At 22.0% G+C, this 19,615-nt stretch overlaps 2 protein-coding genes across 2 annotated transcripts; both read right to left on the bottom strand.

The window, feature by feature from the left end:
* Positions 1 to 2,964: 2,964 nt before the first annotated feature.
* Positions 2,965 to 4,550, bottom strand: HO133_009771 (uncharacterized protein; the record flags this gene model as incomplete). Its single annotated transcript, XM_037300630.1, has 2 exons — positions 2,965 to 3,239; positions 3,287 to 4,550. 2 exons carry the CDS (start codon positions 4,548 to 4,550, stop codon positions 2,965 to 2,967), a joined length of 1,539 nt encoding a protein of 512 aa, XP_037154478.1.
* A 582-nt stretch (positions 4,551 to 5,132) lies between these two features.
* HO133_009770 (uncharacterized protein) lies at positions 5,133 to 5,927 on the bottom strand (the record flags this gene model as incomplete). The annotated part of the gene is made up of 4 exons (XM_037300629.1): positions 5,133 to 5,374; positions 5,442 to 5,740; positions 5,794 to 5,828; positions 5,874 to 5,927. 4 exons carry the CDS (start codon positions 5,925 to 5,927, stop codon positions 5,133 to 5,135), a joined length of 630 nt encoding a protein of 209 aa, XP_037154477.1.
* Positions 5,928 to 19,615: the final 13,688 nt, after the last annotated feature.

Below are 19,615 nucleotides of genomic sequence, written 5' to 3'. Positions count from 1 at the left end.
AAAAACCTTTAAAAAGAGTTCGAACGAATACGTCCTCCTCTATATACTTCTTTTAAGCCTATATACTTCTTCTAAGTTAGCGATAGATGAATTAAACTAATATTCAAATATTGTAGTTATATTAAACGCGTCCGAGATTAAATAATAATCCTTTCACCTATTTATATAATTATTCTTCTTTTACTATTCTACTAATTCTATTAATTCTATTAGTTCTACTAATTTTATTAATATAAATATATTTACTCTCGATACCCTCGCACTTAGTTAAATAAGAGAAGGATCTATAATAGGCGAATGCGGAGAATACTATAGAGAATATTATGAAGATAGTTATTAGTAGTAGTAATATAATAGACCTACTCTCTATAGTCTTATATTAATTCACTTAGTTAATATAAGAGAAGTTATTATAGTAGGCGAATACGGAGAATATTACGAAGAAACTAAGTGATAATAAGGCTCTCAGTACTAAGAATAGACTTAGCTCTTCAAGATCCCACGTTATATACTCTCTACGATTCTATATTAAATTATTACTTAATAAGCGAAGAATATCATTATAACTTAGTCTATTATCCTTACTATATTAAGAAGTAAGAGAAGAAACTATAATAGGCAAATGCGGAGAATACTACGGAGAAACTAAGCGGTAATAAGACTATCATCGTTAAGAACACGGCTTAGCTCTCCAAGATCCCACATTATATCAGTTATCCACTTAGTTAGCTACTTAGCTAGCTACTTAATTTAATACTTTATAAGAGAAGAAGTAAGAGAAGAAACTATAATAGGTAAATGCGGAGAACACTACGGAGAAATTAAGCGATAATAAGGCCCCCAGCATCAAGAACAGGCTCAGCTCTCCAAGATCCCACATTATATACTTTTCACGGTTTTATATCAAATTATCACTTAGCAAGCGGAGAACACCACTATAACTTAGTTATTTTATATTAAAATATCACTTAACAAGCGGAGAATACCACTATAACTTAGCTTATTATTCCTACTACATTGAGGAGTAAGAGAAGAAACTATAATAGGCAAATGCGGAGAATACTATAGAGAAACTAAGCGGCAACAAGGCCACCATCGTCAAGAATACGACTCAGCTCTCCAAGATCTTACGTTATATGCTCTCCACGATTCTACATCAAATCATCACTCAGTAAGTGAAGAATATTACTATAACTTGGCCTGTTATTTCTACTATATTAATATAATATATTACTATAATAACGTTATAAAAGAAGGATCTACTATTACTATTAATTGGGCCTCTATAGAAGAAACATCAGACGATATATATTTAGACGAATTGAAATTATTCGATATCTACAGCTATTTTATTATTCGAAAGATTTTACTACGGCAGAAGATAATATGGGATTCACATTACTAATTAATATGTTGTCTCCATTTCTTTCTAATATTTCGATACTTCTTATCATAAGAATATAACCTTTCTCTATTTTTTATAGATAATTATTATAGATTAATTCTTTATACTCGATATACCTTCCTAATTAGACCTTAGCGCGCCTCTCTTTATATATATATGTTTATATATAGGTTAAAAACGCACAGTAAGCGATTAGAGTTCGATTTAACTTAGAGCTAGGGCTAAAATTCGATTTAACTTAGAAAAATCCAACTCCATAAATTTAATTCATGGGCCTTTACTTGTAATTTAATATTAAATTAAAGTTTAACGCTTATAATTTAATTTAGTTTAAAATCTCTTAATTAATTAAATTAAATTAAATTATTAATATTCTTTATATTAAAATATCGACTTAAAAATTATTATTACTTATTAAAGTATTTATAATTATTATTTATTTATTATCTTACTAATTTCTTTCAAATTAAAATCTTTATACTCGTTATATCTTAGATTAATAATAATATTAATTTAGAGACTAAAATAGAAGCTCTCGCTATTTATATTATTATCGAGAAATATTATATATAATATTAAAAGTTTTAAATATTAAAAGTTCTTTATTATTTTATAAATTTTTAAGCGAGCGTATATATATACTATTTCTATTACTCTTTTACTAACTAATTATAAGAGTATAAATCTATAAGAGAGAGAGAATAATATTATAAGCGTATTCTATATCTCTCTTAATATATTATTTAGCCCTATATCTATTAGAGTCTAGCGTATCTTAGTAGAAATATCTACTATTATCTAATATCTTCTATCTATATAGTTATTCGATATCTAATTATCTTATTTAATATATCTATATTAATATTATATCTATATCGATTATAATAATAACTATAGATATAAATAATAGTTATAATATAGTAGTTATTAAATAAAGCTTAGATTTATAATCTATAGAAATATAAACTAAGATCTTTAGTTATATTAATTATAAAGTTCTATAAAAGGAAAGAGCGACTTGATATAGGCGCGCCTTGGTGCCAAGAGTCACGGACCCGAATTTCAACATAGAAGGGGGCTGGCATTCAACAGAAACCACTTCGTCAAGCTAGGTAGAGTTTTCATCTCTCGACGTGTGCAACGAAGTTGGAAAGAGGTTCCAACGTGTCGCTCAATCACGAGAATGCCAGTCATAACACATCAAGAGCCAATTCAATTGGCCGGGTTATCCAAAAGGGCCCATCTGTCGGGGGTTCTCGTTGACACGCACTAGGGTCATTTTCTTAGGGGTTTCGGCTTCGGCCCCTGCAGGATGTGAACCATCGTGAAAGATATTTTTCGACCTCGAATGCCGAAGTAAAACCTGGCAGGGAATAGAGCAGACTACAACGATCCTGTAGGTCGTCAACCAGTTTCTGTTTGTGCTGAGTAAAGCAAGAAAGCTCAATATAGTATACAATGCTATCGCTGTACCACTATCAGATGTAGGATGCAGTATGTACATCATCAGGCCAGCGACTAGAGAAGTTTCGAATCAGTGTCCTTTATGCGTTTTCGTGCTAGTTTTTGAGCTCCGAAAGAACGAATGGAGACAGCACCACACAAGCCTTATAGAGTATGCTGACACTCGATATTAGAGTCAGAGGCATTGTGTACAAAGGCGATTCCGAGAGGACTAGCCATATCGAGAGCAGTGCGACAGAGAAGAAGTGGTAGAACAACAGAAGTGGCCGGCGAATAATACCGGCAAGCAGTCCGACTGGACCATCGACGCATTGGCCGCCGCATTGAAAGTAACGGAAACAGCCCAGCTGCAGAGCCTTGAGTTGAGGATCTAGACTAACATCAGTGCTGATCAACATCGAGGCCTCGCATACATACCATTTGCAGCAAAGAGAGAGTACAGTGCCTGTGCGAGTATGTTGATAACACTCGTCAAACCCTTTCTCCTCCAGTGAAACTTTTCCATCTGCTTTAACACAAGCTTAGTGTTCCCCAAATCCGGCACCACTTCTGGGCTCAATAACTCCTTCAACAGCACCACATCATTGAATGCGACAGTCATCCCGCCGCCAGTCAGGGGATGTCTCATGTTCATAGCGTCTCCTAGCATCACCATACCAGGAAACCGGTTGACGCTCGGGGGCAGGAACGAATTTGGCATACTTCTCAGCTTGCCCTCGTCCAGTGCTCTCTCGAACGAGGGCTTCACGCACTTTGGCAAGCTTGGCAAGACCACCTCTCTCAGATGTCTCTTTACGCCACCGTTCTTCGTACTGGCAGTATCCAAACCCTCGGGCACATCAACCAGAGCCCTTGTTTCTCTTGATCCGATTTGGTACAGCAGCACTGGCGCGCCGTCTCCGAGGATCACATGCCCATGCAGTGGTTTCGGCAAGACAGCATCGATAAGTTCCAAGCCCCAAAATCGACTTTTGCTAACGACGGACCGAGAGATATACTGCTTCCGAAATTTGCTAGCATACCCGTCCGCTAGAACAGTCAATTGGCCGAAATAGACGTTTTTCCCGCAGCTGTTCAGGCATTGCACGCCCAGGATGTGACCTGTGTGCTCGCATTTGACTACCTCCGTGACTGTGCTCTCCACAACCGATACGTTCTGTTCTTTCGTGGCCAATTCCCTTAATCTTCGTATAAATCTGCCGTGGTGAAAACTCCTTCCCTCCCGTCTCAGGTTCTTTCCTCCCGCCACATCACCCTCTGACCTCTGCCCAACAGTATTGCCCGGATACCCAATCTCGACCCCTTGCCCGTAATATATGACCTCATACCCCTTGACCCTCACACTATCAATCCCCTCTAAACACTCCTCTAGACCTAGATCTTTCAACGCAGAGACACCACCAGGTTGCAAAAGTTCGCCGACAATCCGATCGGGCTCTTTAAGAGATTTTTCGAGGAGGGTCACGGAGCGAGAGTGTGGGGGACGGGCAAGCGTGATGGCAAGGGCAGTGCCGAGGATGCCAGCTCCGACGATCAAGACATCCGATTCGTGGTGGAGCATTCGACGGAGGGTTTTTGGTGACAGCTCTGTTGGTTTGATGATTGTAGGTGAGGGTGGAGAGGAAATCGAGGTAGGCAGACTTGGGGAGGATGGCGGGGGGGTATCATGTATATGAGACATGACTTGGAGGTGGTGGGAGATCACACAGGGAGAATTGAATGACTAGGAGTGTAGCAAAGATGCATTGCTGTTGAAAACCGAGGAAGAGATGGTAAAGATTCGCGATGTCTCTGTCCAAGAATTTGATTGCCAAGAGTTTGATCTTAGATCGCCAAGATAATGATCGCCAAGACTTTGGGAACCCACAACTTATTGGCTTCCAATACGGCGGGAATTTTGAAAATAATTCACGCGCGATGCGTCGTACACTGAGAATCTCACTAACAATGGGATTGTAAAAGTACATACAGTACATGAGCGAGGAGAGCGTTTTCGAGCTACAAAGATTCTGAAAATCTTGTTCTGCGCTTGGAGCGTTACGGTGCATACCTAGTTCGAAACAGCAAGAGGCATGCCCCGTCAACAATGGCATCTCTGGAGGATCTGAAGGTAAGTGCATGTGTAAAGCTTCATCACAAATTTGTCTCGCCACGAAGGGCACTTTCTATGCTTTTGCTAGGCGTATGGTCCACCACCTCACCATTCTGATACCCGGCACGGCCGACATTTGTGGTCTCGTGTTATCTTACCAAAAGGTCATAATCACTGTAGCTTCCATCTCCTCGCAACCTCAATACCTTCAGCAAGCGTTCCCACCCTTGCATCTATGGCGTAACCCTCTGCCTCTAGACGTTTGCATTCGGCATATAACGTCTTCAGTGGGGTCGAGAAGACTTCGATGAACTCGTTCTCTTCCAGCTCGGGCTTAAGATTTTGGTTTTCTTGTAGCGACATATCGACATTGACATGGACCATATTCAAGTTCGTATTGCAAAACCCAGGGTCTAAAAACGAGTTGTGGTTGAGACATCTTCCCCTCTACAAAGTCGGGAAAACCTGGTTAAGACTCACCGTTGAACATAACGGGTGAGACCTCCGCCGCGATTCCAACATACCCGGTCTCCTCCCTCAACTCCCGAACCGCACTCTCCTCTGCAGTTTCTCCTTCATCGACGAGGCCTGCGGGCACTTCAATAACCACTTTATTGATAGGAGGACGAAACTGCTTTTGCAATAGGAGTTCAAGGCCTGATGGCTTTTGTAGGATAGCTACAATGCCAACTCCATCAATCGGAGAGTTTTTAGGCCGTGTAGAGCGTTCGGCAGACTCCCAGGTTCGCCGTTTACCCAAAGGATCGGTATATGTTGTCCTAAAACCATAGTAAGAAAGCATTTGTTGTGGAATTTTTTATACGTAGTGTACAAGACGAGCTTTGTCCAGCGGGCATCTTTGATCATCTGCTCTCATTAGCTGGGGCACGGGACGATTGTGGTTGAAGATACCAATGGTTCAGTGGATATGACTTTGGCATCTGATGCCTTCAGGTCTCCCGACATTGATGCTTTTTGTGGGCAATTTATGGCTGAATGCAACTTGGATAGGTCGACTGTTGTCTTGCCGCACAGGGTGGTGCGGGCGTGTATTGACATGGAGATTACTCGTTTCCACCCCTATTTTCCTCAATTGCACGCTCTAAAATCCGATAAATCCGACGTAATACTAAAATGTCTATCTTTCATCAAATTTATATAATAAAATAATATAATAATAGTAATCTTTTAATTCTATTAAGACTTTATTATTACGAGCGTATTCTATATCTTTTTTAATATATTATTTAACTCTATTATCTATTTAAGTTTACTATATCTTAATAGAGATATTTATTATTATTTTATATTTTCTTTCTATATAGTTATTTAATATCTAAATATCTTATTTAATATATCTATATTAATTCTAAATTATAATTAAGTTAATTTACTTATTATATTTAAGTTAATAGACGAATTTAAGAAATCTTTTAATAGAAGCTTTTTTAGAAAAGAGACTTTATAGATTATTACGAGCGTATTCTATATCTTTCTTAATATATTATTTAACTCTATTATCTATTAGAGTTTAATATAATAATAATAAGAATCTATAATCGTAGTATATAATAAGCTTAATTATTTCTATTTAGAAATCTACTATTTATAATAGTAAGCTTAGCGAGATATTTACTTAATAGACTTATTTACTTAGTAAAGTAAGTATCTTATTAAAACTACTTATATTTTTATAATAGTATTCTTATAGATAAAAAGAAAGTATAGTAATCTCGCTAAAATAAATTCGAAAAATACTTATTTTTAAAGAAATTTTATATTTAAAAAAAAATCTAAAATCTTATATTTAAAGAAGATTTTAATTCGAATAGCGAAATCTTAATTAAATACTTTAACTATTCTTCTACTTCTTTATAGAGATATAATTAAACTTTTCTTAGAGTAAGATCTTAGAATATAAGTAAAAAACTAAAAATCTCGTTCTCGAAATCTAAGATTTTTAAATAGTGGTCGAAAAAATATGAAATTTCTTAGACTTGAAATTTTTTAACTTTTACTTCTTTTCTTTAAAAATTTATATCTTTATAATCTATTTATAAAATCTTATAATTCTTAAAGCTCTTTAACGAGGCTAGTTTATTTTATACGAGTCGATTTTAAAATACGATAATTTACATATAAAATATCGAGTGAAATTAGAAATATTCTATATCTTTTAGAATAATATCTCGAAAATTACTTTATAAGAAATAATTTTAATACTTATTAAATTTTTTAAAATTATTTAAATACGATAAAGAATTTTAAGTTATATTAATAAATTATTAAGCGAGTAAATAAAGTATCTTAAAACTATTTTAATTATTTAATTTATATATTTATTAATACTATTAATCTAAAAATAATAAATTATTAAATATATTATAAGCGTATTCTTAATATATTACTTAGTTCTATAGTCTAGTATCTTAACGAAGATATCTTCTACTATATTATATCTTCTTTTTATATATATAATTCGATAGTCTTACTATTCTATCTATCTTACTTATACTAGTATTATATCTATACTAGTTTTAATATTATAATAAAGCTTCTTCGTATTTCTACTTAACGAAGAGAAACTTAAATAAATAAGATATAACTAGATTCTTAATTATATACTCGAGAATAATAGAGTAATTAAATAGCTATTAAAGACTTATTCTCTTCTATTTAGATTAGCGAATAAATATAAAAAGAAACGCGCTAATAGAAGCTTTATTAAGATATTAAATTAAGATGTTAAGATATCGAGCTTAAGATATTAAGATATAAACTTAAAATATCGTATTTCTAAATAAACTTACTATACGAGTAACTCGATTTTAAAGAGTCTAACGAAATAGCGAAATAGTCTTATAATAGTAATAAGAAATAAATAAGTATTAGATTATTCGTACTATAAGCGAATTAGAAAGAAATTAATAGATAATACTACTTTATTATAGTAAGCCTACTATAATAGCGACGAAAATAGCTTCGAAACGATATATATCGATCTTCTTATTAAATATATCGATGATATACATAGTAAGCTTACTATTAAACAATATTTAATATATTTAATTCTTTCTCTATCTCTCTATTAAATTCTATAAATCGATAATTACTTAAGTTTACGAAAGTAGTCTATATTAATTAGATTATTAACTATTAAAAGACGAATAAATATAATAGATAATACTACGAAGTAAGATGACTATAAGTTAAGATAAAGAAGATAGAACGAATAATGGATTTTTAATAATAAGAGTATGAAAAATATAAGATAAATCTATAGTAAAGCTTCTAGGCTAGGTTATTAGTAGATATTAAAGATAGAAAAATAAAGAACTATAGTAAGTAGACTAGGTAAGGAGAAGAACTCGAAGAAATTTGCTAATACGTAGGTAAGATATAGCAATATCTCTAGAATCTCTATAGTAGAAATAAATAGCAGAGTTAAAACTAGTATACGATTCGATAAAATCTCGAATATAATATTTTTAAACGAATTAAAACTATTCGATATTTTCGAATTATTATATCTTAATAAATTCTCTTAAATTAAGATCTATAGAGACTATAGATAACGTATATCTTCAATCTACTAGTTATAGAGACTATGGCTATTTAAGAGAGGAGAGTACTATTACGAGCGTAGTCTTAATATATTACTTAGTCTATAATCTAATACCTTAACGAAGATATCTTCTACTATATTATATCTTCTTTCTATATATATAATTCGATAGTCTTATTATTCTATCTATCTTACTTATATTAATATCGCATCTATACTAATTCTAATAAAATAAAATAAATCTATATTAAGTATTTTAAAAAGAATCGCTTATAATTCTAATAAGAATTTCGAATTAGAATTTAAAATTAGAATTCTAGAAATATTCTAATAAATAATATTAAAATACTTAAATAAAGCTTTTATTTATTTAATTACTATTTAAATAAACTTACTAAATATTAATTAAATTTCTTTTATATATTTATAAATTATTAATATAATAGCGTTTAAAGAGTTTCGCGATATTAATAATATTAAAATAAAATTTAATATAAGAGTATAGAATAATATTAGACGTAATAAAATAGATTAAAAATTATTATATAAAGTATATTAGCGAGTTTATAAGATTAGATACTTTAAGTAATAATAAATAAAGTTATAGAATTCTCTAACGAGATTATAAATATATTAAAAGAATAAATTTTTTTTATAATATTGCTAAAAATCTAGATAATTAAAATTATAAATACTAATTAAGATTTTTTAACTAGATTTAAAGATATATATAGATATTAATATTCGAAGACTTTATTAATATAAAAGATTAAGTTATTAATTTATAAAATAAGTTCTTAAGTATTTATTAAGTCTTTTTCTAAGAATTCTTTTAGCGAAATTAGTAAGAAATAAGATTTTAGTACTTTTTAAGAATCTAATACTTATACTTTAATAAAAGATAAAGAATTCGAAAAACGAGTTTTTAATAATTCTTAGAAATTTAATAGAATAAAAGATAAAGTTTCTAAATATAATAAGAAATATAAATCCAAATTCGTAATTTAAAGATTCTTTTTTTAAATAAATATAAGAAAGCGATATCTTTATCGAGTATATAATTATTATTTAATTATTTAATTATATACTTTTAATTTTTATTTTACTAATATCTAAATATATGTTTATTATAAAAACTTGATTTTATTTATATTAAAGCTACTTTAAAGAGTATATCGAGTTTTAAATAATTTAAATAATAATAATATTCTTATTAAGACTTATTAGTCTAAATAAGATATTAAGAATAATATAATTTTTATTAAATTTATATTTTATCTCGAGATTAAACTAGCTATTAAAATTCGAATTACGTAACTCTTAGCGTCTTAGTAATTACGTAATATAATTATATAATACGCCTTAGTATATTTATATCTAATTACTCTTTTCTTTTATAGAACTCTATAGTTAATATAACTAAGTATTTTATCTTATATTTTAATTTAAGCTTTACTTAAGCTTTATTTTAATTAATTAATTATTATTTATTATAGCTATAACTACTATTAGCGTATTTATTATATTAATATTTATTAAATAATAATAACTATAATTATAAAGAATCTCCTTTATTAATTTTTATAATATAAATATTTTTTATTTTTAGATAGTTATTTTAGCTAAATAGTATATATTAAATATATTTTTAATAAAAAAAGTAAGAGTTATAAGTAAGAGAGACTATATTAAAATTATTAATATATTAATATATTATATTAATAATTTAGCGTATAAACTCTTATATTATCTTTTATATAAGACAATTTTAAATAAATTAAAGTATATTATATTTAATTATATAATATTAAAGCTATTATATACTATAATAGAATATTATATATCTATACTTTTTTATTATTTAATTACTATAATCGCTAAAATATTATTAATTTTTTTATATTAAATAAAATATATTAAAGATAAAAAATAATATATTTTTATATTTATATTTTATTATATTAAAAATTAATAATAAGCGATTAAACTCTAATATCTTATTATATAATTTCTATAATAAAGATTAAAATAATAAAATCTAATCTAAAATAATAATATAACGCTAAAAAAATTTATATCTTATATATCTAGTATATTAATATATAAAGAGAAATTATTCTCTATTATAGCGATTAAAAAATAATTATTCTTTATATCTATAAAAATAAAATAATTTTATAAAAAAGCATTAATTAGATCTAATAAGCGAGTAAAATAAAATTATAAATAATCTTATATTCGATTTTAATTAATCTCTTTAATAGAAGAGTTAATTAATAGAAGATATTATATTATAAATATAATAAAAAGTAATTAAAATAATTACGATAATAGTATAAAAGATAAAATTTAATTAAAATTTCTATTAAATATAAAGAGAGATAATTTTTTATTAAGTTATTATATATTTATATTATATTTCTTCTTAATATTTATAAATTAAAATTTATCTTTTTAAAATATTATTAATTATATTATAGATTATAATATAAAATCTCTTATTAAATTATATCTTAAATTATATTAAATTAATTTTAAAGCTTAGCGAAACTTTTTTTATATATTTTAAATAATTTTAAATATAAATAATATAAATAATATTAATAGCGAGTATATTTTAATTTTTTATATTAATTTTATTATTATATTAAATTAAATTATTTTTAAATTATTATTAAAGCTAATTTTAAATAAAAAGCTTTTTAAATTTAAAGTAAAGTTAATTTTATTAATTTTATTTATCTTATTTACTTTATTAAATTTTACTATATTATAAATTTTATTTTTAAATTTAAATTTTTATTAAAGCTTTTCTTTATTAAGCTTTAAAAATTAAATTAATTCTTTATAAATAGTATTATATTTAAATATATCGATATTAAGCTTTTAATTAATTTAAATTAACTTTACTAAATTTCTATATTTAAAAATATTTTTAATTATTATAAATAAAAGCGAGATATATAAGATTTCTTTATATTATATTAAAATTAATATAATTTAATTAATCCTTTATCTAATAATTATTATAAAAATAATAATTAATTAGCGATTTATAAAAGATATTTTTAAAAGTATTATCGATATAGATATTATAATATAAATTAAAATATATTATAAATTCTATATTATAATAAAAACTCGCTATAAAAATAATTTTATTAATTTTATTAAGAGCTATATTAATACTATAATTATTTAAAAGAATTTTAAAAAATATAAATCTTATAGATTAGATATTTTTAGCTTTATTATTTAAAGATTAAAATCTATTATCTTTATTATCTATAAAAATAATTTATAAATTTATATAAATTTATTTATTAATTTATTATAAGAAATTAATAACTTATTTAAAAAATATTTCTTTATTATTAATAAGAATTAAAAGATTTATTATTTTTATAAAAGCTTAGATAACGAATATATTAAATATTATAAAATCTATAATTAGAATTATAACTCTTATAATAAAAATAAATCTTTTAAATTTATATTAATTTATATTAGTATATATAAAAGAATAAGATAGAACTCAGCTTGAAAATCTTAAATTTATATGTGTAGTCAATTATAAATTCGAGGTTATTACGTCTTTTGGCTAGACCGGCTAAGTTACCGCGGGTAAATAAATTAGCATTCGCAATTATTAAAAAAATAGGTATACGTTATTAATATATAGAATAACTTTTTTATTTTCTATTAAATTTTTGAGGTTTTTTTTATATACTAGAACGAAATGTGGGCTTTTAGATAAAAAAAGAATTTCTAAATTTAGTCTTATAATTATTAAAGCGCAAGGAATTTAAATGTCGCTCATCAAAGTTCGCTCGACAGTCGGACAGCCCTAATCAGGTACACATTATTTGATTTTAGAATAACTTCTTTGTTTTCTATTAAAATTTTAGGATTTTTTTTTTAAATTATAGAACGAAATGTGAGCTTTCAGAGAAAGAAAAATTACTAAATTCAATCTTATAGATATTTAAAGGCAACGAATTTAAATATCTCCTATTAAAAGTTCGCTTATCAAATTTACTCGACAGCTCTAATTAAAAGAAATGTTTATGAATTTATTTTATAGGCCTTTACTCGTTAGAATATAATAACTTAATATTATTTCTAATTTTATTATCTTTATTAAGTTTTTTAATACTTATATAATAGTTATCTATATCGAAATAGATAAAGTATTTATACTTTTATTTCTATAATATTTATATTAATTAAATATTATATTTAAAATAATATTAATTCTAATAACTCTTATATTTAGATCTAAATTTATAAGTATTATATTATTTATAATAAGAATTTTTACTTTATTAAGAAGTATCTCGAATAATACGCTATTTTATTACTTATATTATTATTATATTTATTATTAACTTCTAAATCTTAAATAATAAAATTTATAATTTTTTTAAAATTAAGTTTTTAAGTAGAGTTTTTATTATTATACTTTTTATTATTATAATAATATTCTCTTTTTAACTCTATAATTATATATATACTTAATATATAATATATAATTTCTTAATTTTTAAAATCTTCTTTAAATGTTAAAAATTTTATTTTATTAATAAACTTATTAATAATAATTACATAACTTTTAATTTTAATAATATTAATCTTAAATATTAAATATATTTAGATTTTTAATAATATCTAATATATATCTAAATATAACTTTAATTTTATTTTTAAATGATAATTAAAGAAATAATAATACTCGCTTTCTTTTATTCTTAATAATCTATTTATAATTTTTTTTAAATATATTTAAAGTTATCTTTATACGCTTAATATTTAAAAAAATATCTCTTTAATCTTAATTATTATTAATAATAAAAAATTTATTTATAATAAATTCTTTATCGAGTTTATAAAGCTTTTTAATAAATAAGAGTTTTAAATTTATAAAAAGACTCTATATATATAATATACTTATATAAATTATTTAAATATTTAAAATATTAAAAAGATAATTAAAATATATATCGAAATAGATTTTTTTAAATCTTCTTTTAATAATATTCATAAATAATATTTTATAATTAATCTTAAGATAAAGTCTTATAAACGCTATATTATTTTTAAAAAATAAAAAAATAACTTAATTTATATTAATCTTTAAAAATTATTTAATATTTTTTATAATAATTATATATTTATAATTATCTTTCTAAATAATTTTATTTTATACTTTAATATTTATTTTTTATTAAATAAATTTAGCGAGTTCGTTTTTATTATATTTAAACTTTTTCTCGATAATATAAAATATAATAATTATTATTATACTTATCTTCGCTTTAATTATAATATAGAATTTTAAAATTATAAAATAGAAGTTTTTTATCTATTTAGAGAAATTATTTAAAAAGATATTATATTAAAAAACTTTTAAATAATTAAATATTATTATTTAGTATAAAGCTAACGTAATATTTAAAAAAAGCGATTTATTATAAAAATATTAGATTAAGTTCATTTATATTAGAAATTATTTATATAATTATTGATTTATAATAAAATAAGATATTATTTCTTTTAAAATTTATATTAATTCTTCTTTTAATATTTCTTATCTATATATTATTAAATAAATAAATTTTTATTAGATTATACTTAAAGTTATTAATTAAAAAAAATATTAAAATTATTAAGAAATAACTTATAAACTATTAAGATTATTTTTATTATATACTCTTAAGTAATAACGAAATCGCTATTATTTTAAATATTAAATAATTTAATAATTTTTTTTTTAAATTTATACTTTTTATTTTAGAGAAGAAATATATAATAATATTAAAATAATAGTCTATCGTAATAATTATCGATTTATTAAGACTATTAATTATCTTAAAAATTATTTTCTCTCTTTATTTATAATTTTGAAAAAAAATCGCTAAAAGAGATATATAATTTTTATTAAAAATAAAGCTAATAACTTATTTAATTTTATTTAAATTTTAAAAGAGTTTAATTAATAATTTTAATTAATTTAAAATCTTTAAAAAAGTAATTATCTAATATATTTAATAATAAAACTCTCTTTATAACTTTTATAATAGCGTTTTTTAAGTCTATTACTTACTTTATAAATAATTATAATTTAATCTTAATAATAAATTATTTATTCGATATTTTAAGAGTATATAAGAAATTCTCTTTAGATTCTCTAGCGCTATTAATAAAAGTCTTTTTTTTAAATTTTATAAATCTCGAATCTATAAGAAAGCTATATCGAACTTTTATTATAAAATATATTAAAAAATTATTATAAAGAAAAAAGTTAACTCGCTTATTATTAATAAAATTTAGATTTTAATAATTTTTTTATTAAATATATATATTTTAAAAGATTAATAAATTAATAAATTTAAGTATAATTTTATAGAGAAGATTATATAATATAAAGCTCGCTAAATTATTTATAACTTTAAATAATAAAAGAAAATTAATTTTAATAAAAAATTAATTTTTATTATTAAATTTATAAGTTATAAAGTAATCTTTATATTAATAATTATTTTAAATTAAAAACTTAAATAAATAAATATTAAAATTATTTTTTTATATAGCGATATTAGAAAGATAATTTATATTATTTAATTTATTAACTTTAAAATTAAAAATTAAAAGAATAAGATATATAAGTTTATTAAGATATTTTATAATTTAAAATTATTCTCTAAAATTTAATATAACACTTTTATAACTTATTTTAAAAAATTAAATTTTAAATCTATCATTACTAATTTCTCTATATTTATTAATAATAATATTATTATTATTATTTATATAAATAATATTCTATTTATAAATTTTAATAAAATCGAGATATAGAGTATTAAGAATAAATTTAATAAGAAATTTAAAATAATTAATTTAAAATCTTATATCTATTATCTTAATATAATAATTATTAAAAAATTTATTTATTAAATTTTATATTTTAATTAAAAAGATTATATTAAGAAATTTCTAAAGAAATATAATATATTAAATTTTATACTATTATTTACTCTTATTAATAATAATAAATTTTATATTATTAAAGATAATTTTACTTCTATTAATTAATCTTACTATATTTATTAATTTATTATAAAATTACTTATACATATAATATTAAGTATTTAATTTAATATTATATTTATTATTTTAATAATCTCTAAATATATTTTAAATTTTAATAAATTTTATTAAAAGACTATTAAGTGTATTTTTTAATATTTAAATAATATTAAAAACTAATAATTAATATTTAGAGAAGATTTAAAATTACTTATTAATTATCTAGATATAAATTAAATAGATATTAGAATATTTAATATTCTATCTTTAATTACGTCTTTAATATAAATAATACTATTATTAATTAATTATTAAAATAATAATTTACTATAATATTATTCTTTTATAAAATTAAATATATTAATTAAATATAAATTATTAAAAAAATAGTTTAATTATATAAATTTTTTAATTAACTTAATCTTAATACTAAGTAAATATAAATTATTATTATTTATTATAATAATTAGAATACTATAACTCTTATTAAAAATCCTTAATTTTATATATATATTACTTATATATATTAATATTTAGTATTATTATATATAGAAATAAATTATTATTAATAATATTATTTTTAAATATATTTTTATTAAATATTAAATAATTAATAGATTTATTAAGATATTATTTAAGAATAAATTTAAAAAGTTTTATATATTAATTAAATTAAAATATTATTTATAGTATTATCTATTTAGAGAAGTTAACTTCGACTTTAAAAAAGTTTTTTATTAATTTTTATAGTTTAAATAATTTATTTGAGTTATTTTATATCAATAATAAGAATCTATAATCGTAGTGTGTAATAAGCTTAATTATTTCTATCTAGAAATCTACTATTTATAATAATAGTAAGCTTGGCGAGGTATCTACTTAGTAGGCTTATTTGCTTAGTAAAGTAAGTATCTTATTAAGACTATATCTTCTTATATTTTCGTGATAGTATTTTTATAGATAAGAAGAAAGTATAGTAATCTCGCTAGTATAAAAGTAAGTAAGAAGTTAATTAATACCTATCTAAAAACTTTTTAAAGAAATATCTTTTTTAAAGAAACGTTTTTCTTAAAGAAACGTTTTTCTTAAAGAAACTTCGAAGAAATCTTCGAAGAAATCCTTAAAGAAATCTTTTTTCTAAAAAAATTAAAGAAAGTTAATAAGATAAGGAAGTTAATCTATACTTGAAAGTTCGAATAGCGAAATTTTAATTATTGGCTATTTTTCTACTCCTTCGTAGAGGTATAGCCGAACTTTTTTTAATTTTTAAACGATATTTATCTCGAGTTTAGATTTTTAATCTTTTTTAAGAAATAACTTAGCGAGTTATTTCGCGTTTTTTAGAAATTTCCTTTTTCTCGAGGTAAGATCTTAGAGTATAAGTGGAAATCTCGTTCTCGGAGTTTAGGATTTTCGGGCGATATTGTTGAAATTCGGGTCATGTGACTCTTGGCGGTCACGTGATATGGTTACATGACACGCCTTAGCGTGTTTATATCTAGTTATTCTTTTCTTTATAGTAACTCTATAGTTAATAACTAAGTATCTTATTTTATATTTCTATAGATTATAAGTCCGAGCTTTACTCGATAACTATTATATTATATTTACTATTTATCTTTATAATTATAATTATTTTTAAGCTTTTAATATTTATTTTATAATATTTAAAGTCTATTATATAAAAATAGTAATAGCTATAAAGATATTCTTTTAATCTTCTTAATAAATATATATTTTTTTTAAATAGTTATAAGTTTAAGCGAATATAATTTATTAATAATATAAGAAATTAAAAATTATTTTTATCTTTATTCTAAGCGAGCTAAGATATATTATCTCTAATTAAAATATTAAACTCGCTAAATATATTAAGTATATAACTATATCGCTATACGATTAAATTATATTATTAAGATTTTTAAATTTTATTAACTTTCGCTAAATTAGAATATTTAACTTTATTAAATATAAAATTATTTTATATTAATATTAACTTTAAAATTATATATTAATTATTATATATTAATTATTAGATTAATAATTATTAATTAAAAGTAATTAAATATTAATATTAATAATTTAATTATTTTTTAGAGTATTTTAAAACTAATATTACTATCTTTTAATATACTTATAAGTCTATTAAAATTAAAATAATAAGAATATCTTATTAATATCAGCTTCTAAGCTTTTAGAAGCCCTTTAAAAAAAGAATTAAAACTCTATTATCAAATTCTTTTTTTATAATTATTTATATTCTATTATTATAATTATAAAATTAAAATAGTTTTTAAAATTTTATAATAGTAGCTAGCGATATAAATATTTTAAATCTAAATTTTTAAATAAGTAATATAAAAAGAGTATTAATTCTTCTCTAAGAAGAAGATTTATATATTTATAATAACTATATTTTATATAATTCTATTAAAAATTAATCTATATTTATAAATTATTTTTATTATTAAATATCTTTTATTTTAATTAAATTCTTTATATTTATTATAACTCTATATATAAGTACTTTCTATTTTTTATATAAAAATTTAAAATATAAAGATAATAGTTAATTAATATTAATAAGATCTTTAAAAACTCTAACGATAATTAGAGTATTTATTCTATTCTTATTATTTTATTAAATAATAATTTTATTAATCTCGAATTTAAAGTTAGTAAAGATATATTTAACTCTATAAGTAATATTAAATTATTTAATCTTTATATTAAGAAGTTCATTTTATTTACTCTAAAGCTATTTTTAGAATCTTTCTCTAATTTTATTATCTTATTTAAAATAATAATTAAATTATTATTATTATTATTATTATTATTTTCTTTATTAATATTCTATATATTATTATCTAAATTATTTTTTAATAACAATAAATTTAAATAATTAATTATAACGCTTTATAGCTAATATCTCTAATTAGTTTTAATTTAATAAGAGTAGTTTTTTTTTAATCTTTATTACTATTTTAGAATTTAATATAAGATATATTAGATAAAAATAAGATATTAAAAATTAATTAATATTTAATAATCTTTTATTCTTTATTAAAATTACTAAATTTAAAATTTATATAATTATTTTTTAATATCTTAAATATAGTAATTATTAATTTATTAAGATTAATAAGGATTTTTAAATAATATTAAATATTATCGCTAAATATTATAAATTTAAAGATTTTAAACTTTATATAAAGCTAATTCGCTAATTACTTAATATTACTCTTATTTTTAAAAAAAATATTCGCTAATATAAAAAGGATTTTTATAAAATTATTATTAAAATTATTAATTTATATAAATCGTTTATTTTATTAGAGCTCTTTCTAATTTAACTCTTTTTTATAAAATTTAAAAACTCTTTTAATATCTTTATAATAATTTATATCTAGATTTATAAATTATATAATAATAAGATTATTAAATTTAATAAAATTATCTATATCGCGATAAATAAAGAGATTTCTTTACTATTATCTAAAGATAATAATATTATTATATATATTATTTATAATAATAGCGATAAAAATAAAGATAAATAGTTTATTAAATATTATAAAATTAATAATTTAGAAATTAATCGCGAAATTTACTCTTTATATAAGATTATTAAATATAAATTTAAATATTCTTCTATTAAATATTAGATTAAGTTCTTTTATCTAAAATTTAAAAAGTTTATATTAAATAAGAAAAAGAAGAAGAAGATTTAAATTATTATAATTAATTTTAATAATATAAAAGAGAGTTTTAATATTAAGTGTAAGTATATTAAAGAGATATTCTCTAATATCTCTATTTTAGAGAAGAATAAGTATCTTAATATTAACTATATTTTTTTAAAAGAATTAAATTCAATTATATATTATATAGATCTTAATTTTAATAATTTTAATATTCTTAATATAATTAATAATAAAAAAGTTATTAATTTAATAATTATTAATTTTAATTTAAAGTATAACTTAATAGCTATTAACTTCGT

The sequence above is a fragment of the Letharia lupina genome (assembly GCF_014066315.1).
Source record: "Letharia lupina isolate WasteWater1 chromosome Unknown contig_7, whole genome shotgun sequence".
Taxonomy (NCBI): Eukaryota; Fungi; Ascomycota; class Lecanoromycetes; order Lecanorales; family Parmeliaceae; genus Letharia; species Letharia lupina.
This window is presented reverse-complemented; position numbering and strand designations above follow the sequence as displayed.